The sequence below is a fragment of the Oncorhynchus mykiss genome, chromosome 16, assembly GCF_057628025.1.
Source record: "Oncorhynchus mykiss isolate SJ-2025 chromosome 16, ASM5762802v1, whole genome shotgun sequence".
NCBI lineage: Eukaryota > Metazoa > Chordata > Actinopteri > Salmoniformes > Salmonidae > Oncorhynchus > Oncorhynchus mykiss.
The window spans coordinates 43748705-43774252 of record NC_143037.1 but is presented as its reverse complement, the minus strand read 5'-3'; the positions used below and the strand labels follow the sequence as shown (position 1 = coordinate 43774252).

Sequence of the window (25548 nt, the reverse complement as noted above, 5' to 3'; positions counted from 1 at the left end):
GTGCTCTGTGTGTCTTAACATGGTTACTTATAGGTTGTTATTAGTCCAGCAACCAGTTATGTTTGCATTTTGATTAATAATTACAGGCAGTAGCTTGTCATATGATGGGGAAACTGTACATTTTTGCCTTCAAACTCATATGAGTGTGTGTGTGTGTCTGCGTGTGTGTGTGTGTGTGTGTGTGTGTGTCTGCGTGACCCTGCAGGTATCTGTTCTGGACAGAGTGGGGCCAGGTCCCCCGTATAGAGAGGGCCCGTCTGGATGGCTCTCAGAGATTAGTCCTGGTCAACTCCAGCATCATGTGGCCCAACGGAATCTCCATCGACTACAGGGTACAGTCCACACACACACACACACACGCATCCATCTTTCAGATTCACGCACAACCAGCGTTTTTTCCTTTTTAGAAACCTGTTTGAGTATTTGTCTGATTGTGTGTGTGTAGGAGGGGCTGTTGTACTGGTGTGACGCGCGGACCGACCGGATCGAGCGCATCAACCTGGAGACGGGAGAGAACCGAGAGGTGGTGCTGGTTAACAACAACATGGACATGTTCGCTGTGTCCGTCTTCGAGGGCTACATCTACTGGAGCGACAGGTGAGCTCCCTGCTGCCCTATCCCCGTCACCTCCTCGGTCTCGGTTTAACCCTTTAATATGCTACCCTGCTACGGTATGCCTGATTTACTCCACTAATTGGCTCCTTTTTAAGGAGCGTAGGCCATAGACGAACAGTTTCCCCACATTGTTATGCCGTCCTGCCATTCACCAGACTTAGACTCCCATGGCGTGAGTGTCGTTGAATAGAATTTGTGTTTTGTTTGCCGTGTTGGACCAGGACTCACGCCAACGGTTCCATCAAGAGAGGCAACAAAGACAACGCTACGGAATATGTGTATCTGAGGACCGGCATCGGTGTACAACTAAAGGACATCAAGGTCTTCAACAGGGACCGGCAACAAGGTAAGGATTTTTAACCCCTAAGAGAAACCCACAGAGAACAGGTGTGGCAGGGTTGGGATCCGTGTCATTTTAAATCGGAAATTCCCTCTAACCCTGGTGTGCTTGTTTTAAGTTGTCTGAGACTGATGTGACTATGAGACTGACGTGCGTGTGCTCTCCCTCAGGCACCAATGTCTGTAAAGACAACAACGGCGGCTGCGAACAGCTCTGCCTGTACCGCGGCAACGGGGAGCGAACGTGCGCCTGCGCACACGGCATGCTGGCCGAGGACGGCCGCGGCTGCCGCGACTACGACAGCTACCTGCTCTACTCGGAGCGGACCATTCTGAAGAGCATCCACCTGTCAGACGAGACCAACCTGAACGCCCCCATCAAGCCCTTCGAGGACCCGGAGCACATGAAGAACGTCATCGCTCTGACCTTTGACTCCCGCGGGGGAGGGGGGAGGGGAGCCAATCGGATCTTCTTCAGCGACATCCACTTTGGAAACATCCAGCAGATCAACGATGACGGATCAGACCTCAAGACGGTGGTGGAGAGTGAGTATTAACGTTGACGCTGTTATGTTCCGCTGTCCGCAAGAGGCAAAACATTCGGGCGGATCCTCTCAGCGGAGGATCGCGTGGAATTGGCCGTTTTAGCTGGCCGTTCACGCACTCGTACACGTGTGGGTTTTTAATCCGCTTGTGCTATTAAAAAACAGGAAGAAAGCAAATGGCCTCAGCTGAGGTAATTGTGTTTATTGAAATGAGGTTGTAAGACCGATCTTATTCAAATCCAACATGTTGCCCCACTGTCCATAGAGGGGTCCATAGGGGTCCTTAAATGAACCATAGAAAGGTCATAGTGTCCATAGAGGGTCATTAAAGCTCTACAGAATATCTGTTAAGTATCCACAGAATGTCCATAGACCTTTCATAGTCACCCTTAGAATCCGGGTAAGGGTAGGGTTGGCGTATCCAGCTCCACGGGGTTGAAGGGCCGCACCATGTCCCTGCCCCTGAACACCCCCGGGCACCCTGCCGTACACCCCCTGCAACCCTCCCATCTCTCCCGGCCCAAGTCCATCAGATCCCTCCTGAACTTATTGGACATGAACACGTAGAGGACGGGGTTAACCACCGCGGCTGAAGACGCCAGTAGGCGGATGAAGATTGCTATGGAGCGGTAGCTGGAGACACCAGAGATCTTGACCCCTGTGAGGGAGAGAGCGAGAGGGATAGAGGTTTAATCCAGTCCACAATATTACAACAATTGAAAAGACAATACAACAGGTTATTGTGGTACCCAAGAGGGAGAACATGAGGCCGTAGGAGGGCAGCCAGCAGAGGGTGAAGACCAGCACCAGCAGCGCTGACGTGTGGGTCACCTGTGGGTCACAGAAGTAAACAGAACATTAGAATACATGGAGGTAAAACTAGAAACGACACTAGAATGGATCACGGATATCCCGGCAACATGACTACAGGACGGCGGGCACCTTGGTCAGGTTACCTGGCTTTGGTAGCGCTCCAGCTGGGGGGCACGTCCCGACACTCTCGTCTGGCGCAGGAAGCAGTAGATCTTGGCGTACATCATCACAATAACCCCCAATGGTATCGCGAAGCCAAACAGGAACAACGCTGTGCTGTACACCAGCTGACCGAGGCCGCCCAGGAAGGCGAAGCAGTGTAACGCGCTGGACACCGCCACCGTGCGGAAAGCAAACTGCGGAGCTGCCAGGGCTACGGCGGGAACCCAGAGGAGCGCCACGGTCAGTTTGAGGCGGCTGTGCATGCGAGAGCGGAAGGACCAGGCGGGGTGGACCACAGTCAGGTAGCGGGTCACGGCGAGCGCAGCCAGTGTGAAGACTGAGGCGGAAGAACAGGCCACGCCCAGGAAGCTGACGACCTAATAATCAGCATAACACAATTGTAGAGCGTATTTCTCATACCCAAGGCACTATACAACATGATCCTAAAAATACTGTTGAAGCTCTAAGTAAAGGAAGTGCATCAAAATAATGTTGAAGCTCTAAGTCAGGAAGTACATAAAAATACTGTTGAAGCTCTAAGTCAGGAAGTACATAAAAATACTGTTGAAGCTCTAAGTAAAGGAAGTGCATCAAAATACTGTTGAAGCTCTAAGTAAAGGAAGTACATCAAAATACTGTTGAAGCTCTAAGTAAGGAAGTACATAAAAATACTGTTGAAGCTCTAAGTAAGGAAGTACATAAAAATACTGTTGAAGCTCTAAGTAAGGAAGTACATAAAAATACTGTTGAAGCTCTAAGTAAAGGAAGTACATCAAAATACTGTTGAAGGTCTAAGTAAGGAAGTACATAAAAATACTGTTGAAGCTCTAAGTAAAGGAAGTACATAAAAATACTGTTGAAGCTCTAAGTAAGGAAGTACATCAAAATACTGTTGAAGCTCTAAGTAAGGAAGTACATAAAAATACTGTTGAAGCTCTAAGTCAGGAAGTACATAAAAATACTGTTGAAGCTCTAAGTCAGGAAGTACATAAAAATACTGTTGAAGCTCTAAGTAAGGAAGTACATCAAAATACTGTTGAAGCTCTAAGTAAAGGAAGTACATCAAAATACTGTTGAAGCTCTAAGTAAGGAAGTACATAAAAATACTGTTGAAGCTCTAAGTAAAGGAAGTACATCAAAATACTGTTGAAGCTCTAAGTAAGGAAGTACATCAAAATACTGTTGAAGCTCTAAGTAAGGAAGTACATAAAAATACTGTTGAAGCTCTAAGTAAAGGAAGTACATCAAAATACTGTTGAAGCTCTAAGTAAAGGAAGTACATCAAAATACTGTTGAAGCTCTAAGTAAGGAAGTACATAAAAATACTGTTGAAGCTCTAAGTAAGGAAGTACATAAAAATACTGTTGAAGCTCTAAGTAAAGGAAGTGCATAAAAATACTGTTGAAGCTCTAAGTAAGGAAGTACATCAAAATACTGTTGAAGCTCTAAGTAAGGAAGTACATCAAAATACTGTTGAAGCTCTAAGTAAAGGAAGTACATCAAAATACTGTTGAAGCTCTAAGTAAGGAAGTACATAAAAATACTGTTGAAGCTCTAAGTAAAGGAAGTACATCAAAATACTGTTGAAGCTCTAAGTAAGGAAGTACATCAAAATACTGTTGAAGCTCTAAGTAAGGAAGTACATAAAAATACTGTTGAAGCTCTAAGTAAAGGAAGTACATCAAAATACTGTTGAAGCTCTAAGTAAAGGAAGTACATCAAAATACTGTTGAAGCTCTAAGTAAGGAAGTACATAAAAATACTGTTGAAGCTCTAAGTAAGGAAGTACATAAAAATACTGTTGAAGCTCTAAGTAAAGGAAGTGCATAAAAATACTGTTGAAGCTCTAAGTAAGGAAGTACATCAAAATACTGTTGAAGCTCTAAGTAAGGAAGTACATAAAAATACTGTTGAAGCTCTAAGTAAAGGAAGTACATCAAAATACTGTTGAAGCTCTAAGTAAAGGAAGTACATCAAAATACTGTTGAAGCTCTAAGTAAGGAAGTACATAAAAATACTGTTGAAGCTCTAAGTAAGGAAGTACATAAAAATACTGTTGAAGCTCTAAGTAAAGGAAGTGCATAAAAATACTGTTGAAGCTCTAAGTAAGGAAGTACATCAAAATACTGTTGAAGCTCTAAGTAAGGAAGTACATAAAAATACTGTTGAAGCTCTAAGTAAGGAAGTACATAAAAATACTGTTGAAGCTCTAAGTAAGGAAGTACATAAAAATACTGTTGAAGCTCTAAGTAAGGAAGTACATAAAAATACTGTTGAAGCTCTAAGTAAAGGAAGTGCATAAAAATACTGTTGAAGCTCTAAGTAAGGAAGTACATCAAAATACTGTTGAAGCTCTAAGTAAGGAAGTACATCAAAATACTGTTGAAGCTCTAAGTAAAGGAAGTACATCAAAATACTGTTGAAGCTCTAAGTAAGGAAGTACATAAAAATACTGTTGAAGCTCTAAGTAAAGGAAGTGCATAAAAATACTGTTGAAGCTCTAAGTAAGGAAGTACATAAAAATACTGTTGAAGCTCTAAGTAAAGGAAGTGCATAAAAATACTGTTGAAGCTCTAAGTAAGGAAGTACATAAAAATACTGTTGAAGCTCTAAGTAAGGAAGTACATCAAAATACTGTTGAAGCTCTAAGTAAAGGAAGTACATCAAAATAAATAAAGTGTATCCCTAGTCAAAGAATGAAAAGATGGAGGGATGAAGGACCTTGCAGAGGAAGCTGCCGAAGGGCCAGGAGCCCAGGGCGATGGCCGCGGTGTGGAAGGGTAGGCAGAGCAACAGCAGCAGGTCAGCAGCACTCAGAGCCAGCAGCAGGGTGTCTGTCCCATGAGGAGGCTTTCCACCTACACACTCGACCACGGTGGAACAAATTATTATTTATTTTTTCACGCTTTCAATGTGTCGTCCTCTGGGGCTCTTTTTGCTTTTGTACTTAAAACATAAAAAATAAATAAAAAATTAAGACTTTCTAACTGTACAAAATTTGTACCCCAAAAATCTATCAATCACCTCGCCTCCTGCGGCCGGCCAGGATGGAGATGACTAGGCAGTGGCCCGCCAGGCCTGTCACCAGGATGAGGCCGTCCAGCATGGGCACCAACAACTTCGTCATCCCGGTCCCGTCTGTCCCATTGCCCTGGCCCCCACCACTACTACTGTTACACAACGCTCCCACATCACTATTGTTCATCAGCAGCATTTCACCACAGCTCTTTGTTGCCAAGCAAATTTGAATTCTATTCTATTCTGTCCTCCATAGATACACACACGGCGACGCTGATATAACAGACTGCTAATTATCACTAATCTTGATAGTCCTTATAACTACTGTCTGATAATAGGTGACATTACAGTAACACTGTCTCTGACACTCGTCCCCAACGCCCCTCCTTCCAACGTACCCTCTCCTACTGTAAAACCTTATCACTCGTAACCACATTGGCACTTCCAACACGACGACTGACAGGTTCACTGACACGTTCCCGTTGACAGGCAGCAGCTAACTGAGCAGTTAAGGTCTTTCATGCTTAGGAGCTTGTGAACAATGCATCGGTGTCTGGGCGGTTCTTCCTTGTCTCGAATGCAGTTGAGATTCCTTTGTGTTTCCACAGCTTAGACGATGTGACAATCTTTGTCCGGGCGCTTTCTATTTGACAAGAATGCCGCATCGATTTCTGTTGTTTAGTTTCTACGGTCTCTGGCCAGAACACCCAACAAGACTATAATCTCGTAGAATCAGGGGCGTAGTAGTGCACTCCAGACTTCCAAAACAAGTTTTAATGATCCAAGTTTGCACACAAATACTTCTTCTTAGAGACTATGACATTGAGAGGAGGGGTCCATTCCTGACGCTGGCTGCAACTGGCTGTGTTCAGCATATCAGCACCCCCTCCCCCAAAGAAGTTGGTGATTTAAAAAAATAAATATCTATCCAGTCTCTTCCTTTAATGTTGCATTGATTTGTTGAAACCAAGCAACACTATAATACAAAGGAGTGTCTGTCGCTGCCTGTCGTCTCAGGTGCCATTTAAAAGCAGTCAATTCTACTTGAAGCTAAGTGCCTCGCTGCGGTGCCTGTGGTGTTGTTGTCCGTTATGAGGTTCATTCAGCTCTCCTGCCTGCCTGGCCACAGATTCAGATTCCTCGGGTAGCTAGAGGAGAGGCGGAACAACCAGGAACGCGAGAGAAGGAACGAAGACAAAATAAAAAGAGGACACAATAAAGACGAGGGGGAAAGAGAGGGCTTTGTTGTTCTGGAGAACGATACTCCCTGTTCGTCTGTCAGATAGGTAATGTTGCCAGTGCTGTAACAGCCCGCTTCTCGTTTAACTACTGTTTGAACAGGGGCTGAGATAGGAGCGGGGAGGAGGGGGGGAGTCACAGAGGTGTTTCTGATTATAAGTAACAGCAGAGTGGTTCAGAACACACTAACCCTGGCAGGTACATCACATTTGTATAGCTTTACTGATTAACCAGTTGTTTGCTAGCGTCCTGGCCAACATCCTCCTTTTTGTCTGCCCTTGTCACTAGGAATTTCAAGGATGGAGAATATCGACTGTGGCTTGGACGCCAACCTGGTAGAGTTCTGGTTGGTTAGCTTTAAACGCTGGCCTCTGCTGTGCAGGGATGTTTTGCCTGTTCTTGCTGTCGTCCCTCTCTGCTACAGTTTGACTGCTTGTCTTTAGGTGCAGAAAGATTTCCAGCCCTCCTCCGTCCACCTTAAACACCTGGGAGAAAAATAACTCGTTGTTGACTTTTGACCATGAGCAAACAGTTACATGGAGTGTCCAGGCTTTTATTATTGAGCAGTTGCTGTCGTAAAAAATGGACCGTGGCGTGACGCCAGCAGATGCTGGGAAACCCTGAGAAAAGCCCATAAGGGGTGACCCTTGAAAGAGTTTTACAGGGGATTGTGTTTGGGTGACCTCTCCTCTGCCGGGTGTCACACAGCTACTTGAGTCAGAAAAGGGTTTCAGTATCCTGAAATGGAAACTGTAGAGGGAGAAGGTGTGTGGGTGTGTGTGCGTGCGCACGCGTTCTAGCGGTGTCTTTTTTTATTTTCTTCCTGGATAACAAGTCACCATGCATAACAGGGTCTGTGGGGAGAGGAGCGGTGTGTGTGCAGGCAGTCAGCCATGAAATGACAGGATGATACCGAACAGCAGGCATGGCAAGGTCCTTCACTCGTAGCACTGTACCGTTTGTCCTTTCTTCTCTTGTTTCCTTTTCTCCTTTCTTCTCTCTCTCTTCCCGTCATTTCTTTCCTCCTTTCTTTTCTCCTTTTCTCCTTTCTCTCTCTCTTCCCGTCATTTCTTTCCTCCTTTCTTTCCTCCTTTCTTTTCTCCTTTTCTCCTTTCTTCTCTCTCTTCCCATCATTTCTTTCTCCTTTCTTTTCTCTATTCTCTCTCTTTTCTCGTCATTTCTTTCTCCTTTCTTTTCTCCTTTCTTCTCTTTCTCTTTTCTCGTCATTTCTTTCTCCTTTCTTTTCTCCTTTCTTCTCTTTCTCTTTTCTCGCCGTCTTTCTCTCCCCTCTCTCTCTTTCTCCTCACAGCTTTTTTCCATTCGACAGCTGATTTGGATGGACGTGCCCATATAAGAACCTTTTCCATTGCCATTTAACAACTACCTTCCTGGAAAGTTGACCATGCTTGCAACCTATTCCATCGTTTAATGATAATTCGTGATTTAGAGTTGAATTCACCCCTTAAAGGACCTTTTGTAGAGAGGTTTGCTCCCTTTGCCAATACTACATACATTGAAGTGTTTCCTTCGTTCTTTCTGCCGTAGTTGTTTGGACTTGTTTCCTTCTCAGCAGGCAAATCTCTTTCATTGGCTCTCTTGGTTCATTTGCTTGAGACTCACCAAGGTCCGTGACAGTAGTATTGACTGTGCTGTGACCACTACACTAAAGGATGACAGGGTGCTGAAAACGGAATCATGTCTTGTCCTGTTTCCTCCTGTACTGTCCCAGTCCCTCAATAGGGCCTATACCTCTACTGACTGTCTTTCCCCCTCTGTGTTCTACCCCCCAGATGTAGGCTCAGTGGAGGGTTTGGCGTACCACCGTGGCTGGGACACCCTCTATTGGACCAGCTACACCACCTCCACCATCACCCGTCACACGGTCGACCAGAGCCGACCGCAGGCCTACGACCGCAACACCGTGGTCACCATGTCTGGAGACGACCACCCCAGGGCCTTTGTACTGGACGAGTGTCAAGAGTGAGTGGCAGCGATGTTCTTTTGTGTGTGTATATATATATATTATTTTTTTTATGTAGAATTTGAAGGAGTGTGAATGACTTTTGAAAGCCACTGACAACAACTACTAGATTTGAATTGACGGATGGAATGTCAAACCGTAGCTGTTTGGTCAGTTTTATTAATCTGTTACTGGAGCGGTTTATGCGTTGACTCCACTACTTTGTCTTTCTGCCGTTATGGTCTGTTTGTTGTATGTAACGGACCATTTCCCCAAGCTATTTTTAACTCGCCCTTTACTTCCTGTCGTCCTCGTCTTACCAGTCTGATGTTCTGGACCAACTGGAACGAGCAGTCCCCCAGTATCATGCGTGCCAGTCTGTCTGGTGCCAACGTGCTGGTGATCATCGGTAATGACATCCGCACCCCCAACGGCCTGGCCATAGACCACCGCGCAGAGAAACTCTACTTCTCCGACGCCACGCTGGACAAGATCGAGCGCTGCGAGTACGACGGCAGCAACCGCTACGTGAGTCACCTCCGTTACCTGTGTCAACTCTTGTTACCGTGGCGACTTCTTGGGACGGTGTTGACGCCAGCCGCCGTGGACTCCCAAGGGTCTGCGGTTATGTTCTCTTGTCTAACCGTTTAAAAATATATATGTTCTGAATCGAAATAACATCTCTAATACTTTTGGTTGTTTGAAGACGAGCCGCTTTTCTTACCAACAATGTGACTTCCTCCCCCACATAGGTGGTTGTGAAGAATGAGCCCGTGCATCCGTTCGGCCTGGCGGTGTATGGAGACTACATCTTCTGGACTGACTGGGTCCGCAGGGCCGTTCTCAGGGCCGACAAGTTTGTGGGCAGAGACATGAGGTTGCTGAGAAATGACATCCCCCAGCAGCCAATGGGAATCATCGCTGTGGCCAACGACACCAACAGCTGTGAGTGATGGAACTCGTGGGGAAGGGGGGGGGGGGGGGGGGCGGGTCGTTTATGCTGACAAACTGCCAATGGAGTCCAACGTCGTCTTAGATGGCTTCAAATTGGCACGCTTAATCGTGTCCATGCCGATATTACGCAGGGCTACTGTGCAGTTTCAGTATTTAAAGGCTATGCGAGTACATTTAATTGATTTTGGTTCTACCAGGTGAGTTCTCTCCCTGTCTGATCAACAACGGGGGCTGTCAGGACCTGTGTCTGCTCACCTCGGACGCGAGGGTCAACTGTAGTTGCCGTGGAGACCGCAGACTCCTGGAGGACAACTCCTGTTCGGGTGAGAAGGGGTGGGGGCCTGGGGACATTGTCAGGTTCTCGTTAGGGAGGTCACGGCCTAGGTTAGGATGCGTATGGTGCTGACGGTCTCTGTCTCTCCCCTACTACCGTAGCTCTGAACACGTCATGTGGCAGTGTGGACGACTTTGAGTGTGGCAACGGGGACTGCATCAACTACAGCCTGACCTGTGACGGCATGGCCCACTGCAAGGACAAGTCAGACGAGAAACAGTCGTACTGCGGTGAGTCTGTGTGCGTGTGTCTGTTTTTTTTTTGGGGGTGGGGGGGGTCATACTGTATTGGTCATAGTAAGGCAGCTAGAGCTGGTCTTCCTCTCTGCAGCGAACCGGCTGTGTAAGAAAGGCTACAGGCGCTGTATCAACGGCCGCTGCATCGGCCACATGTTCTGGTGTGACGGGACTGACGACTGTGGAGATCACTCCGACGAGCTGCCCTGCAACAGTAAGTAGTGTGTGTGTGTGTGTGTGTGTGTGTGTGTGTGTTTGCGTCCGCGTGACTATACCCGTTCTAATGTGTGTGCGTTCTCCAGTGACCCTGTGCAAAGTCGGAGAGTTCCAGTGTCGAGATGGAAGCTGCATCTCCAACACCAGCCGGTGTGACCAGGTGGTCAACTGTGAGGACGCCAGTGACGAGATGAACTGCTGTAAGTCTACAGGCCGTCTCTGACATGTCGGATATCTGTGAAGAAAGGTCATTTTTAGCTCAGTAATGGCGTACGGAGGCGTCTGCCGTGGCTAGTGCGTCCGTTTTGAACGTATCCCCCCATGTGATGAAAAGTATTGCCATTTCATCCCCCACCCCGTGTTGAACGTACAGACGCCGCTCCCTAGGAGCCCCTCAACTAACGGTTGTTCATTCGTGTATGACGTCTCTCCTCCCCAGTGCCAACTGACTGCTCCCGCTACTTCCGTCTGGGGGTGAAGGGGGCGACCTTCAAGAGCTGTGAGAGGACCACGCTGTGCTACCTGCCTTCCTGGCAGTGCGACGGCAACAACGACTGTGGAGACTACTCGGATGAGAGAAACTGCCCAGGTAACAGACAGACAGATCTTACCGTTCTCCTTTTAGGGCCTATCGGGCAGTATATCCTTCAGCCAGGGCTTTAAACCGTCTTCTTTTTCTTTCAAACACTTTGAGCGTTTGCTTGAGCCTGCCCAGAGTGACAAAATGGGCGGGGGTGGCACTTTTGGGACTGCTCCATTGGTTACATTGTGCAGGAAAGGAAGCATAGCTATTTGAACCCCCGGTCTGACTCATTGCCAAACGCCTTTAGGATCGTCAAAGCGTTACAGTGTACTCTCCGTCTCTCTCCGCCAGACAAGAAGAAGCTGAAGTGCCCGGTGAACTTCTTTGCCTGCCCCAGTGGTCGCTGTATCCCTATGAGCTGGACCTGTGACAAGGAGAACGACTGCGAGAATGGCGCTGACGAGACCCACTGTGGTCAGTCTCCTTGACCAATATAGAGATACCTTCTGTGCTTCCCTGTATTCCCTTAGCTGATGTAATGCAACTTTGTATTGTACTGTTGTGCCACAAAGATCAAAACGGTGTGGTCTCCCTGCGTATTCAATAGATAAACACAACCAGCATGGGGTCAGAGTTTAATAATTCAGTCAACCTTTAAAAAAAAATATTTTATTTGGTGATAAATCTATTCTTGCACAAAGTAACCCAGATGAAATTCGCTAACATTTTCCCTCTGTCTTTGCAGATAAGTTCTGTACGTCCACCGAGTTTGAGTGTGGGAACCATCGCTGTATCTCCAACCACTGGGTGTGTGACGGCGCCAACGACTGTGGCGACAATAGTGACGAGGACAGCAGATGCAGTGAGTGGCTCAACCGACGACACCTACAATTTATGGCCCCAGGCCACACCGAGTTCTCTACCATACCCTCTGCTGACATTGGCAGCAATTACCAACGCGATTCCCAAATTCTCCCAAACATATTTGCACAGGAGGAGCCTGATTCGTTGGTTGGTTGCTTGATCCGGTTCATTTTTGTCGACCGCTACTCGAAAGTTATCTAACCTGTTCATGTCTCTGACGTTGCCATAGAAACCAAGACGTGCAGCCCCGAGGCGTTCCAGTGTCCCGGCACTCATGTGTGTGTCCCTCAACGCTGGAAGTGTGACGGGGATAAGGACTGTCTGGACGGGGCGGACGAGAGCGTCAAGGCTGGCTGCTGTGAGTCGTAGTCTTTAGTTTGCGCCGCTGTTCAGGCACCTTGGTTTGAGTAGGAGGCGAGCCACAACACGTCCACAAATGTCCTAATAATACAGTATAGTACTCTGCCCCTATGGGTTGTACCCATCAAGGCTGGCTGCTGTGAGTTGGAGAACAATCTCTCAACAGCTCCTCTACTCACTCCATAATCATCACCACGCCTGAATTGGGCTTCGGTAGTAGAACTAAGTAGAACGTTCCCCATTTAGCTGTGGTATTAATAGATGAATGAGCATCAGACTTCCATTCCGTCTGTTTTAGGATTCGTCTTAATGATATGATCAGCGGAGACTTAAATGGAAACGAGTTGAAGACTGTTGTTAGAGACTACTACGGTTACGTGGCGTGTCGTTCATTTTTGCCACGCCCTCTGTTTGCTAACCCGTTCTCACTTTCTCTCACTCTCTTTTCACTCCCTCTCCCTCTCAGTGTACAACAACACCTGCGATGAGAATGAGTTCACGTGCCAGGACAGACAGTGTATCCCCAAGCACTTTGTGTGTGACCACGACGTCGACTGCTCTGACGGATCCGACGAGTCCCCACAGTGCGGTGAGTGTGTGGCGCTGCGTGAGCACAGAGGAGGAGAGAGACGGGGATGGAGTGATGCTGGCGGTTGTGATGTGTGCGTCTTTTTGTCCGTTCCTCCTTCCCTTAACCGCCCACCTGACAGTGCAGGATAACTGGCGGGTTTTCAGTATACGGTTATCGTTTCCTTCGTCATTACCCCATAACTGAAAGGATAGGGACATTTGACAGTTATAGAGACACAGACAGATGTCTCAGCGCTGACATATGCCTACCTCTCCACCCGTGTAGAGTATCCTACGTGTGGGCCGGAGGAGTTCCGCTGTAACAACGGCCGTTGTCTCAACCAGAAGAGCTGGGAGTGTGATGGAGATTTCGACTGTCAGGACCGCTCTGATGAAGCTCCCAAGAACCCCCGGTGCACAGACTCAGGTCTCACGGACACACTGTGTTCTATGTCTGTACTGTGGAAATGTATAGTACAACACTGTGTTCTATGTCTGTACTGTGGAAATGTATAGTACAACACTGTGTTCGTGTGTCATTTTGGGGTTGCGTTGTTTAAGTAATCGCCTGTGGCTTCTGCTGAGAAGGCCATAGCGTCCCTTACGGTAGGTTTTGTGTTGGTAGTGAATTTTTTTTAAAGTTAGGCAAACTATTAGAGTTTTTTTTTTAGCAACCAGGAAATGGCGGAGCGAGTTCTGCGTAGTGCATCTTTTCATGTTCTCTGTGGTCATTGCAATAAAGCGATGTTGGCACTGCTGGCCCTTCTGTCTGCATAACCTAAACGGCAGTCTTTTGCTCCGCCTACAGAGGGGAAGTGTAATGACTCTGCCTACATGTGTCATAACGGGAAGTGTCTTAACGAGACGTTGCTGTGTGACCGCAACGACGACTGTGGCGACGGCTCTGACGAACTCAACTGCTTCATCAACGAGTGTCTCAACAGCAAGCAGAGTGGCTGCTCCCAGCTCTGTGAGGACCTCAAGATAGGCTTCAAGGTAAGGGGGGGGTGTGTGTGTGTGTGTCTGCTTTTGTGCACTTGCCAATATTTCTACCTGTGTAACGCAACCTGGAAATTCTGCGATATTATCAATTCCGTCCACCTCAGTCTCATCTCCCTCCTATTGGTGAACCATGTGAGTCTGCTGGGTACAGCACCGACCTACTGTAGCTGCCAATGTGTTCCACTGTATTGACATGCTGTCTGTGTGTCCCCCTGGGCCCCTACAGTGCAGGTGTCACCCTGGTTTCCAGCTGAAGCGCGATGGGAAGACGTGTGTGGACACAGATGAGTGTACCACGTCCTACCCCTGTACCCAGCGCTGTATCAACACTCATGGATCCTTCCACTGTCTCTGTGTGGAGGGCTTCCAGCTACGACCGGACAATCCTACCATCTGCAAGTCCACCTCTGGTAAGACCAACAGCGGGGACTACTTGGATTCGTCCAATAAGAAAGGCTCTTTCGTTGTCCGTCGTAAAAATGTCTTCCAAATGTATTCCGTTGCGGCGTTCAAGGAGCGTGACCCATCGCTTAGCGTTTGGGCGGCGTGTGCCTCTCTTTATGACGAGTTCGACCATGTACAGAGAGCCCTTTTCTGGTCCCCCTAACTCTTATCCTCGTATCGGTCCGTCTCGCTACAGATGAGGAGCCCTTCCTGATCTTTGCCAACCGGTACTACCTGAGGAAACTGGACCTGAATGGCACCAACTACACTCTGATTAAACAGGTGAGACAGCACACACTGTGCTGGGATCAGTGTGCCATTTAACCAGGTGTCCGTTTATATGGCTATTTATGATCAGCGATTAGTGATCATCCAAACCGATTGTAGGCTATATCCTGTGTGTCGTGTTTTTTGTGCATGTATTTGCGTGCTTCTGAGTGTGTATGCTATGGGGGGGGGGGATTTTTGTTGCCGTGACTATAAACATCCAAGGTATGATCTTTTTGGAATGTTTGGATCCTTTGCAAATGAAATAGAATTCAGGGATTGTAAATGTGTGTAAAAATAGAATTTGCGGATCCTGATAGTCTGTTTTCTAATGTGTGTGTGTGTGCCAGGGCCTGAACAACGCGGTGGCTCTGGACTTCCACTATGCAGAGCAGATGCTCTACTGGACAGACGTGACCACTCAGGGCTCCATGATACGGCGCATGAACATCAACGGCAGCAACATCGAGGTCCGTATGGAAGTTGTCCGGGTCTGTCACTCTCATTGAGTCTGTGGACTAGCTGGCTAGTCCTTGACTCTGATTGGTCAGTTAACCTGTCTGTGGCGCTCTGATTGGACAACCGACCTGTTAGTGGCTTTCAGATTGGATATGTCTCAAGTCTGTTGTTCTCATTGGACAGTAGGCTAGTTTATTTCTCTCTTATTGAACAGTTCGTCTTTTTGTGGCTCTGAATGGACAGTTGGCCCGTGTATGACTTCCTGGTTAGTTAGTTAGTTGGCCAGTATCTGACTCTCTGATTGGCTCTTGTCCAGGTGCTGCACCGGACCTCCCTCAGTAACCCAGACGGATTGGCTGTAGACTGGGTCGGAGGAAACCTGTACTGGTGTGATAAGGGGCGGGACACCATCGAGGTGTCCAAGCTAGGAGGAGCCTTCCGGTCGGTCCTGGTGAACACCGGCCTGAGGGAACCACGCGCTGTGGCTTTGGATGTACGCAACGGGTGAGAGGGACAGCCCAGAGTACGATACACACAGAACATGAGGCTGGACTGGAAAGTCCTGTAATGGTCTGAGACGGACGTGTTGTCACATACTCAGCCTCTGTACGAATGAACCGTGAAATGCAATGGAACGCTAAGGACTTATAGGCTACAACTAGTACCCAGAGTTATCCCGGTCAGGCCGTACGTCCTGTCGGCTCCAAGGACGATGTCTACAAGACGACGGTCTTTTTCTCTAATAATGGTTCTGATGGTGTAATGTGATACTGTCCCGTCTTGCTCCTCAGGTACCTGTACTGGTCAGACTGGGGCGACAACCCCCACATAGGGCGGATTGGGATGGACAGCTCCAACCGAAGTGTGATCGTCGAGGACAAGATCACCTGGCCCAATGGTCTTACGTTGGACTTCATCAACGACCGCATCTACTGGGCCGATGCCAGAGAGGACTACATTGAGTTTGCCAGCCTGGATGGTACCAACAGACACACGGGTAATGCATATTGACGTACAGTAGCCTCCACACACACACACACACACAGATGTACACGCAAGCGCAATTGTATGAGAGCCACGGTCCAGCGCACTGTTCACTGTGGTGCCGTTTAGAGCCTTGGGCCCATTGGGGGGGAGGGGGAGGAGTGAGACGAGAGAGAGAGAGAGAGGGGGCTATTGTTCGGTCAGACTACTGATGAGGCTGTTATCTGCATGGGGTCTGAATACCCCGCGCCTTGTCACCAGACAAAGGACAATGCTTTATATTGTCAGCCAACCGTGCAGAAGAATGCAGGGATGCGGAGGAGTTCCTGATGATTTTGAATTCCTCACATTCACAAACCTCAGTTTGAAACTAGGGCACGTGGGTTTGAGAGGATGCGCCTTCCCGGTCGTCGTGGAGGTTTCATAGTGGAGTTGGGATAGGTGTCGGCTGTGTGTTCTGCGGTTCTCGTCCTGACCAGATGGGCCATGGTTCCTATTGCCTGGCGGATGTTGCGTGGTCGGCAGTGGAGCCGTGTTAGCACTCTGGTACGGTGGTGCTAGTCCACCCGTGGGTCGTTAACCTTCTGCGCACACAGAACTGTCTTCCTAATGGGGACACGGGCTGTTTGAGTTCAGATAAGGGAGGGAGCTGGTCAAAGGTCACTCCGTGTAGATCCACCAGCATCTCCTCTCAGCTCCCGTCGCTCCAGTATCATAGAACGAAACTCCCTCAGGACTTGTCCAGGTGGCAGGAGACTCGTGTAAAGTTTGTACCACAACACTGATTAGAATATCAATTAACCAATGATGAGACGTCACCATCCTAAATCTAACGTGCTGTTTCACACTGTGTGTGTGTGGGTGTGGGTGGCCGACTGTGCTTTTATAGCAGAGGACAGTCAGGTAGCTAATGGCGTGTTTCCATAACAACATGGAGCGAACCGAATGAGTGCATTGATGAGGAACATTCTTAAGCACATAGTCGTGACCGTAACCGTGAGAGGTGTGCAAGCCCCAGTGAAGCGTGGCTCCTACTGCTTAACCCATAGACAGTAGTGAGTTGGTATCATGAATAGCTGTCGCTCCGTTACCACTACTCCTTGTGTTAGTCGTTGGGCGTTGTGTGACTATACACATTTGACTGACACCGTTGTGGTGTAATTGATGTCCCCCAGTGTTTGGACTAGGGAAAAACTCTTGGACCCCAGGTTTTAGCCGGTAGCGATTTTCCTGGTCGGGTCATGTGGTGGCCAGGTAAAACTCGGGACCCTGTGTGTAATATGATACCAATGACATCACTGCTGTGTGTTTTGGGTCCACAGTGCTTACCCAGGACGTCCCCCACATCTTCGCCATGACCCTGTTTGAGGAGTACATCTACTGGACCGACTGGGAGACCAAGTCCATCAACAGGTGTCACAAGACCCTGGGTATCAACAAGACCACCCTGGTCACTACCCTCCACCGGCCCATGGACATCCACATCTACCACCCTTACCGCCAGCCTGAGGGTAAGAGATACGCATGTACACACACACACACACACACACACACACACACACACACACACACACACACACACACACAGTAGTTCCGGTTAAGAGTTCCCTTCATCCCCTTTGCTTCCAGTGTTTAACCACCCGTGCCAGACAGACAACGGTGGCTGTAGTAACCTGTGTCTGCTGAGCCCTGGCGGGGGCTACAAGTGTGCCTGTCCCACCAACTTCTACCTGGCCAACGATGGACGCACCTGCATGTCCAACTGCACTGCCAGCCAGGTGAGGGACTGAGGAACGATATGGCTGTTGAGGGGCCAGGCAGCTAGGGGGCAGCAGAGCCTCTTGTGGAATGAGAGGATGTTACACAACTGTTTATTATGCTTTGTGAGATAATTAAGCGTCATTATCTACACAGTACAGCACAGCCTTACATTCAGCCTCTTACCTGGGCTTCGGTAGTAGAACTAAGTAGAACGTTCCCCATTTAGCTGTGGTATTAATAGATGAATGAGCGTCAGACTTCCATTCCGTCTGTTTTAGGATTCGTCTTAATGATATGATCAGCGGAGACTTAAATGGCAACGAGTTGAAGACTGTTGTTAGAGACTGCTACGGTTACGTGGTGTGTCATTCATTTTTGCCACGTCCTCTGTTTGCTAACCCGTTCTCACTTTCTCTCTCTCTCTCTCCTCCTCCCCTCGTCCAGTTTGTGTGTAAGAATGACAAGTGCATCCCCTTCTGGTGGAAGTGTGACACGGAGGACGACTGTGGGGATCGCTCGGACGAGCCTGCAGAATGCCGTGAGTGTGACGCTTTTTCATCCAACGCAACTAGGTAAAGTGATTACGTACATTTCTAGTGTGTGTGTGTGTGTGTGTGTGTGTGTGTGGGAACTGAACCCACGACCTTGGCGAAGCCAGCTCTACGTCAAATGGGTGAACGAGTAGTATGTGGTTGTATAGCAAAGGGTCACTGATACTTCTACTGGACTCTGAGATCGTGGAGGATGAGAGGTGGAGGAAGAGCGTTGGTGTGGGTCTGCTGTGGGTCTGTTTCAGACTTTCAAACGACCTCGATCTGAATGTGTGTCTGTCGGTGTCATCCATTTGTCCTTTATAGCGGCGTTCAAGTGCAGGCCCGGCCAGTTCCAGTGTGGGACAGGCATCTGCACCAACCCAGCCTACATCTGTGACGGGGACAACGACTGCCAGGACAATTCGGACGAGGCCAACTGCGGTAACGGCCTCGTTCCTGCTTTCGCTCCCCCTCCCTCAATCTTTCATTCTCGCCCCCACTCTCTCTTGCTCTCTCTCTCTCTCTCCCACTCTTTGTTTCTCTGCTCATCTCTGACCTGTCTTCCTCTCTCTCTCTCTCTGTGTGTGTGTGATTTGTTCTCCAGATATCCACGTGTGTCTGCCCAGTCAGTTCAAGTGCTCCCACCCCAGCCGCTGTATCCCGGGAATCTTCCGCTGTAACGGACAGGACAACTGTGGCGAAGGAGAGGACGAGAAGGACTGCCGTGAGTCCACACGTCCCGTCTACACGCTTTCTTACATGTGTCTGTATGCCCGTTGTGTACATGACCTACGTTTGTGTTGTGTTTTGTCGGGGGAGTACTGCTGACCCAGGTCTCTCTTGTGAAACTTGATTGCATTTCAGTGAGACTAACCTGTGCCATAATAAATCAACGGTTGTTGTTGTGAGTTGCTCCCTGTCAGTAACAGTCGGTCTGTCTCCTCCCTCTAGCCGAGGTCACGTGTGCGCCCACCCAGTTCCAGTGTGCCATCACCAAGCGCTGTATCCCTCGCGTCTGGGTGTGTGACCGTGACAATGACTGTGTGGACGGGTCGGACGAACCAGCCAACTGCAGTGAGACCCCACCCCTCTGTTTCAGAAGACTGTTCTAGACTAATGACAGACACACAAGTCAAGTTCCACTTCCGTGTTGAAGAAGAATACAAGTTTCTGCTTACCGGTTTCTGGCTAAACCTACCGAACTAGTCAATTACAAATTGCACTAGATCTTACAGACCTCGTAGCATCCTCCCATCACCTTTCACTTTACTCAGTCTATCTGGCCTGTTATACAAGCCTCAATCTCTCTCCCCCTCCCTCTCTCCCCCCCCCCCCCTCCAGCCCAGATGACGTGTGGCGTGGATGAGTTTCGCTGTAAGGACTCTGGGCGCTGCATCCCGGCCCGGTGGAAGTGTGACGGAGAAAATGACTGCGGAGACTCGTCTGACGAACCCAAAGAGGAATGTGGTGGGTGTTCTGTTCTGTCGCCTAGGGAACAGAGAGACGGCTCAACCAGCCCGCTACCTTATTGCCATGGAGTTTTGGTTATGATCTGGGACAGCGTCCGTGATTGGTCGCCAGCATTGCCAATGGCCTCTCTAGTGTCGACGGTTCAATGATGATGCCGTGGACCTCCTGTACTGCCATGTGCTCTATATGGTTGTTACGGCGCTGACGGAGTGTGTCTCTGTGTAGATGAGAGGACGTGCGAGCCGTACCAGTTCAGGTGTAAGAACAACCGCTGTGTCCCGGGCCGCTGGCAGTGTGACTACGACAACGACTGTGGGGACAACTCGGACGAGGACAAATGCGGTAAGGTCTCGCTCTGTCATCCCCTGTGAGCGCACACTATCCTCGTTCACTCGTGCCGCCAGTACAGTGTCACTGCGTTGTCCCGTTGCATTTTTCTAATGCTCATGGTTTGTGCACCTCTAGGGATTGGGCATTGGTGGCTTGCTCCGTATGACTGGCCCGAAACACCGTTTCAATTGTTTGATTCGTGCGTTTGTCTTTGTCTGTGTCTTCTTGCGGGTCTGTTTCGTAGCGAAAACCTCATCTTACCTGCAAAGTTGCCTTTCATTCGGTAGAAATTCATTCAGTTTGGCCTTTGCTCCTTTTTAATATCATCTCTTATGCATCTCACCTCGTCTCATGTCTGTTTCATTTCACACCGACTGGCCCGTTGGCTTGAGCCAGAGGTAGGCCTCCACTTTTAACCATCCCCATCTCCTCCCAACCTAATGTCACTCTGCTCCTCCTCCTCCCATCGCACCCCCATTTCAATCCCATCGCGCTCGTTTGCATGTCTGATGCTGCCCATTTGAACTCCAGTCCCCACCTTGATGTCCCCTCAAAAAGCGAGAGGTCAAAGGTAGCGCTCCAGAGGATAGTTTCTACTGTTATGTGAAGTAATGGTATTTTCCTACCTGGCCACCTGAGGCCATTGTACCCAACAAAGCTTTTGTCTTATTTTCGAAGACGCTTAAGTCCGTTAAAGCAGGGGGGAGGGGGGGGGTCTCTGGAGCGCTCCTTTGACTGTCATTGTTTGGCCTCCATCTGAGTGTTTTTGTGTGCGGGGCATGCTCTCCCCTGTGAGTTTGGACGCCAACGATCTGGAAGCCGTTTCCAGCGAAGCTGCACGGTCCTCACGCCAGACCTGCGTCGCTGTGTGTCTTTACAGTGCCGCGGCCGTGCTCCGAGAGTGAGTTTGCCTGTACCAACGGACGGTGTATCGCCGGGAGGTGGAAGTGTGACGGGGACCATGACTGTGCTGACGGATCTGATGAGGTAACTTGTGTCGTAGATAACACTACTGACTCGTACTTTTCTCACAACCCTCTGTGTTATCGGGTTGTCCTTGAAGCTTAGACATCTGCCTTTTTACTTGAGGAAGACATATGAAATAACCTCGCTATTTGGATATCCTGTCCTCGGACATCCGCTGTAATGGTTGTGCTTTGATGTTGATGATGATGTGAGGCTTTCCTACATTGAGAGTGAGGGACTTGTTGTGTGTGGTTCCCTCAGGACGGCTGTGAGCTGAGGTGTGACAGTGATCAGTTCCAGTGTAAGAACGGCCACTGCATCCCCAGCCGCTGGCGCTGTGACGCAGACGCTGACTGTTTGGACGGCAGCGACGAGGAGAAGTGTCACATTGCTCGTGAGTGTGTGTGTGTGTGTGTTGTGTCCCTGTGTGTGTCACTCAGGCTCCCGTTTGACATGGCCACAGTGCTAAAAAGAGAGGGGTCATATTGAGATTTGAACTTTTTCCCTAATTGAGAGGGATTCTGGAACCTGTGGTAGGATTTCTCGGATCCGGGTCGGTAATAGACAACCTGTATTTGTGTTTCGTCCCTTCTCCGTGTCTCAGCTAAACACTGCCCCCTGGATGACTTCCAGTGTAACAACACGCTGTGTAAGCCCCTGGCCTGGAAGTGTGACGGAGAGGACGACTGTGGAGACAACTCGGACGAGAATCCCGACCAGTGCCGTGAGTAGTGACCTCGCATCCTGTGACATTCATATCCCGTCTACTAGTACCCTTTACCCACTACAGAGCTGAGCTCAGTTGTTCTGTGTTGGCCTGGTCACTCATCCACCAGAAGCTGAAATTGGAAAAGGAATGGGCCGCGTGATCAGGAAACATCAGAGCCGACACCGTTCGGGTTGTCGCGATGGTGTGAAAAGGTTATGGATCCTAAAGCCTGTTCCAACTCCTTGTCTCCTTAACCCCTCTTGTTTTGCTCCCCTCAGGGATGTTCCAGTGCCCCCCCACCAGGACTTTCCGCTGCCAGAACGACCGTGTGTGTCTGCAGGTGTCCAAACAGTGTGACGGAGTTGACAACTGCGGGGACAACTCTGACGAGCTCAACTGCCGTGAGTTTACTGTGCTGCTGGCCTTTTGCACGTGGACCAACACAAGGCTATCTGGTGATGATGCCTTGATGATCTGTGGTTCCCTGTGGGACAGGTTGGATCTGTCCCCCCCTGGCATACATATTACAGAATGCATATCAAATACGTCGACCTCGTTGTTTCATAGGAAGCTGTATGCTAGGGGACTAGGGTCATTGTGTTCATTCAATTCAATAGACGTATTTATCCCCTTTGTGTTTTCTCAGAGCCCCCTCCCGCCGAGCCTACCTGTGAGAAGGACGAGTTCCTGTGTGCCAACGGGGGGTGCATCAGCTCCAGCCTGCGCTGTAACTTCTTCAACGACTGTGAGGACTACGGTTCAGACGAGATCCAATGCAAGACAGGTGACCCCCCCCCCAAGTCACACCGCCGCGACGACTCGCCTATGCAGTCGTCGCGTTAGAAAAGACCGCGTTTGTTTCGCACGGCGTTCGGGCTAACCTTCCTGGTGGCTCAGCGCCGTTGTGGACCCGTGATGCTATTTTGCCCTCTGACCCCGCAGACACCAAGCTGAACGACTGCAGGAGCAACAGGACTCTGTGTGGGGACGGGGACGAGGCACACTGCGTCACCAACGGGACAGACTCCTTCTGCGCCTGCAAACCAGGCTTCAGGAAGACTGGCCACAACACCTGTGGAGGTGTGCTGCGCCCACCTGAATGTTCACTCGCTCGCTGGGCGCTCGATCAGCATTATTAACCCTCCCCTCCCTGTCCCCTCTCAGATAAGAACGAGTGTAAGCAGTTTGGGGTGTGCTCCCACGTGTGCAACAACACCAAGGGATCCTACAAGTGCAGCTGCCACAAGTACTTCACCAGGATCAACGACACCTGCAAGGCTGACAGTAAGTAGTGTACTTTTACTCTTCAAACCCCTAGATTAGTTGAAATAGTGCATGTGCTTTCATTGATATTTTCATGGATTCCGTGTGTTGAAGTTCTCCCTCCCTCCCTCCCTCCCTCCCCCTCCCACCCTCCCTCCCTCCCCCTCCCTCCCTCCCTCCCTCCCTCCCTCCCTCCCTCCCTCCCTCCCTCCCTCCCTCCCTCTCTCCCCCTCCCTCCCTCCCTCTCTCCCCCTCCCTCCCTCCCTTTCTCCCTCTCTCCCTCCCTCTCTCCCCCTCCCTCGTCCCTCTCTCCCCCTCCATCCCTCCCTCCCTCCCTCCCTCGTCCCTCTCTCTCCCTCCCCAGACCTGAACAGTAGCAGACAGGTGCTCTACATCGCCGACGACAACGAGATTCGCAGCCTGGACCCTGGCATGCCCAACTGGCGCTACGAGCAGACCTTCCAGGGCGACGCCAACGTGCGCATCGACGCCATGGACCTGCACGTGAAGACCAACCGCATCTACTGGACCAACTGGCACACGGGCAGAATCTCCTCCTACGAGCTTCCTTCATCGTCGTCCTCTCCCTCGCCTGGCCCATCGTCCAATACACACCGTAACCGTCGCCAGAGTGAGGGAAGTGTTACCACCCTGGAGGTGAGGCCCGACGCAAGCAGGAATGAATTCACACACACACAAACATGGGCACGATCATAACCTCCCATGTGTGAGACAATATTAGTGGACTGCGGTCTGGTGCACAGGATGTCTCATAGCTCAGAAAGATCTGTTGTTTTCCGTTCACAACATACTGTGATGTACGGTACCTAAAACACCCATATCTGATCTCTCTTCCCCCCCCGACTAGATTGTAGGGCATCTGGAAATGCCTCGGGGTATAGCGGTGGACTGGGTGGCTGGTAACCTGTACTGGACTGACTCTGGCAGGGATGTGATCGAGGTGGCCCTGATCTCAGGCCAGCACCGCAAAACCCTCATCTCGGGCATGATAGACGAGCCTTACGCCATCGTAGTGGACCCGCAGAGAGGGTGAGCGATGGTTACCCTTGACCGCTGCGAGGCCCAACCCAGCCACGCCCACCGGGAACTGGGTCGACCTGGTTATTTACCACAGCTGCTGCGACTGTGCTGGAATGCCAATAAAATACATCAACATATGTCAAATATATCCATTTTGTATTTCCTGCTGAGCTGTTTGGACTGCGTTTCTCTGTCCCCTCCAGAACCATGTACTGGGCCGACTGGGGAAACCACCCTAAGATTGAGACGGCAGCCATGGACGGAACCTTGAGACAGACCCTGGTCCACGAGAACATCCAATGGCCCACAGGTCTGTATTGGCGTTAGCGTTTGTAGCCTAGCATTAGGACCTAGCGTTATGCATTGTGGTATTGCTTAACCTAGCGTTAGCGTAGCCTTCTTTCGTAATGTAACGCATAGCATTATAGCCTCTTGTGGTGTCCTGCGTTGACTCTCCTCTGCTTGTCCTCCTCCCTCCCTCCAGGTCTGGCGGTGGACTACTTCAACGAGCGTCTCTACTGGGCGGACGCTAAGCTCTCGGTCATCGGCAGCGTGCATCTCAACGGCTCCGACCCCGTCATTGCCGTCACCGGCCTCAAAAACAGTTCAGTTCCCCTTCATACTGATCAGGGTTGGGGTTCAGTGCTACATATAGTGCTTTTATGGGGATGAATTCCGTACGAAGGAGCCTCTCGTTTCCACAGATGGACATTGTACCAAAAAAGTCTGGCATTGCTAACCGTGAGCAGGTTATTGCTCTCGCCAGCAGGTGTCGCTGGTTTACAGAGTCGTGCCTTCACGTCTCACAACGACCATAGAGTTTTGAGCAGCATGGGATAACCAAAAGCTCTCTCTCTCTCTCTCCTCTTACCTCCCCAGACCTGCTCCATCCGTTCAGCATCGACATCTTTGAGGACTACATCTATGGCGTCACCTACATTAATAACTTTGTGTTCCGGGTCAACAAGTTTGGCAAGGGCCCCATGGAGAACCTGACCACTGGCATTAACCACGCCACAGACATAGTCCTATACCACCGTTACAAACAACCAGAGAGTGAGTGTCTGTCCTGTGTGTCCTGTCTGTCTGTCTGTCCTGTCTGTCTGCAGCTCCCTTCCTCATTGAAATGACCTCAGATGACACGCTATCCATTATCTAGAGTAGTCACTACTTTTGACCCCGATTCGCCATTTAGTGCACTTCTTATTTTTGACCCCTTAGTCGCTATAAAGTGTGATACCGTAAACCCATATTCCACACAGTGTTCTTCTGACCCCGATTCCTCCTTATAGTGCCCTACTGTTGACGTTCACGCCACATAAAGTGATCATGCTCTGGTTCTTAATGTCTATCCTATCGCTCTGTGATTCAGTGACCAACCCATGTGACAAGAAGAAGTGTGAGTGGTTGTGTCTGCTCAGCCCCAGTGGTCCAGTCTGCACCTGTCCCAACGACCGTGTGGCTGAAAACGGCACGTGTGTGGAGAGACCCCCTCCCACGCTGTCTCCGTTCTGTGAGTACACACGCAGGCACACACACACACACAGACACACAGACACACACACACACTA

General features: G+C 49.6%; 2 protein-coding genes across 3 annotated transcripts in view; one reads left to right on the top strand and one right to left on the bottom strand.

The window, feature by feature from the left end:
• LOC110491981 (low-density lipoprotein receptor-related protein 1) overlaps positions 1 to 25548 on the top strand; it is a 137968-nt gene that overhangs the window by 100449 nt on the left and 11971 nt on the right. For both annotated transcript variants that reach the window (XM_036946892.2, XM_036946893.2), the window contains exons 39-82: positions 206 to 332; positions 446 to 597; positions 837 to 961; positions 1126 to 1500; positions 8522 to 8711; positions 9015 to 9219; positions 9444 to 9636; positions 9843 to 9968; positions 10081 to 10209; positions 10310 to 10429; positions 10518 to 10631; positions 10871 to 11020; positions 11306 to 11428; positions 11700 to 11816; positions 12048 to 12176; positions 12645 to 12767; positions 13035 to 13175; positions 13557 to 13744; positions 13977 to 14160; positions 14391 to 14476; positions 14812 to 14931; positions 15237 to 15424; positions 15712 to 15917; positions 17227 to 17415; positions 17534 to 17682; positions 18110 to 18203; positions 18523 to 18639; positions 18803 to 18922; positions 19150 to 19272; positions 19540 to 19665; positions 19894 to 20010; positions 20879 to 20985; positions 21226 to 21358; positions 21569 to 21688; positions 21952 to 22074; positions 22320 to 22457; positions 22616 to 22753; positions 22838 to 22957; positions 23301 to 23593; positions 23805 to 23986; positions 24181 to 24287; positions 24462 to 24581; positions 24857 to 25033; positions 25350 to 25490. In XM_036946892.2, coding sequence (XP_036802787.2) covers positions 206 to 332; positions 446 to 597; positions 837 to 961; positions 1126 to 1500; positions 8522 to 8711; positions 9015 to 9219; positions 9444 to 9636; positions 9843 to 9968; positions 10081 to 10209; positions 10310 to 10429; positions 10518 to 10631; positions 10871 to 11020; positions 11306 to 11428; positions 11700 to 11816; positions 12048 to 12176; positions 12645 to 12767; positions 13035 to 13175; positions 13557 to 13744; positions 13977 to 14160; positions 14391 to 14476; positions 14812 to 14931; positions 15237 to 15424; positions 15712 to 15917; positions 17227 to 17415; positions 17534 to 17682; positions 18110 to 18203; positions 18523 to 18639; positions 18803 to 18922; positions 19150 to 19272; positions 19540 to 19665; positions 19894 to 20010; positions 20879 to 20985; positions 21226 to 21358; positions 21569 to 21688; positions 21952 to 22074; positions 22320 to 22457; positions 22616 to 22753; positions 22838 to 22957; positions 23301 to 23593; positions 23805 to 23986; positions 24181 to 24287; positions 24462 to 24581; positions 24857 to 25033; positions 25350 to 25490 — 6545 coding nt within the window. The remainder of the gene's footprint in view (positions 1 to 205; positions 333 to 445; positions 598 to 836; positions 962 to 1125; positions 1501 to 8521; positions 8712 to 9014; positions 9220 to 9443; positions 9637 to 9842; positions 9969 to 10080; positions 10210 to 10309; positions 10430 to 10517; positions 10632 to 10870; positions 11021 to 11305; positions 11429 to 11699; positions 11817 to 12047; positions 12177 to 12644; positions 12768 to 13034; positions 13176 to 13556; positions 13745 to 13976; positions 14161 to 14390; positions 14477 to 14811; positions 14932 to 15236; positions 15425 to 15711; positions 15918 to 17226; positions 17416 to 17533; positions 17683 to 18109; positions 18204 to 18522; positions 18640 to 18802; positions 18923 to 19149; positions 19273 to 19539; positions 19666 to 19893; positions 20011 to 20878; positions 20986 to 21225; positions 21359 to 21568; positions 21689 to 21951; positions 22075 to 22319; positions 22458 to 22615; positions 22754 to 22837; positions 22958 to 23300; positions 23594 to 23804; positions 23987 to 24180; positions 24288 to 24461; positions 24582 to 24856; positions 25034 to 25349; positions 25491 to 25548) is intronic.
• LOC110491983 (galanin receptor type 1) lies at positions 1684 to 5730 on the bottom strand. Its single transcript, XM_036946899.2, has 5 exons — positions 5499 to 5730; positions 5196 to 5332; positions 2456 to 2851; positions 2249 to 2330; positions 1684 to 2157 (listed from the first exon to the last, which is right to left on the bottom strand). The coding sequence occupies exons 1-5, from the start codon at positions 5686 to 5688 to the stop codon at positions 1889 to 1891; spliced, it is 1074 nt and encodes a 357-aa protein (XP_036802794.2). The 5' UTR covers positions 5689 to 5730; the 3' UTR covers positions 1684 to 1888.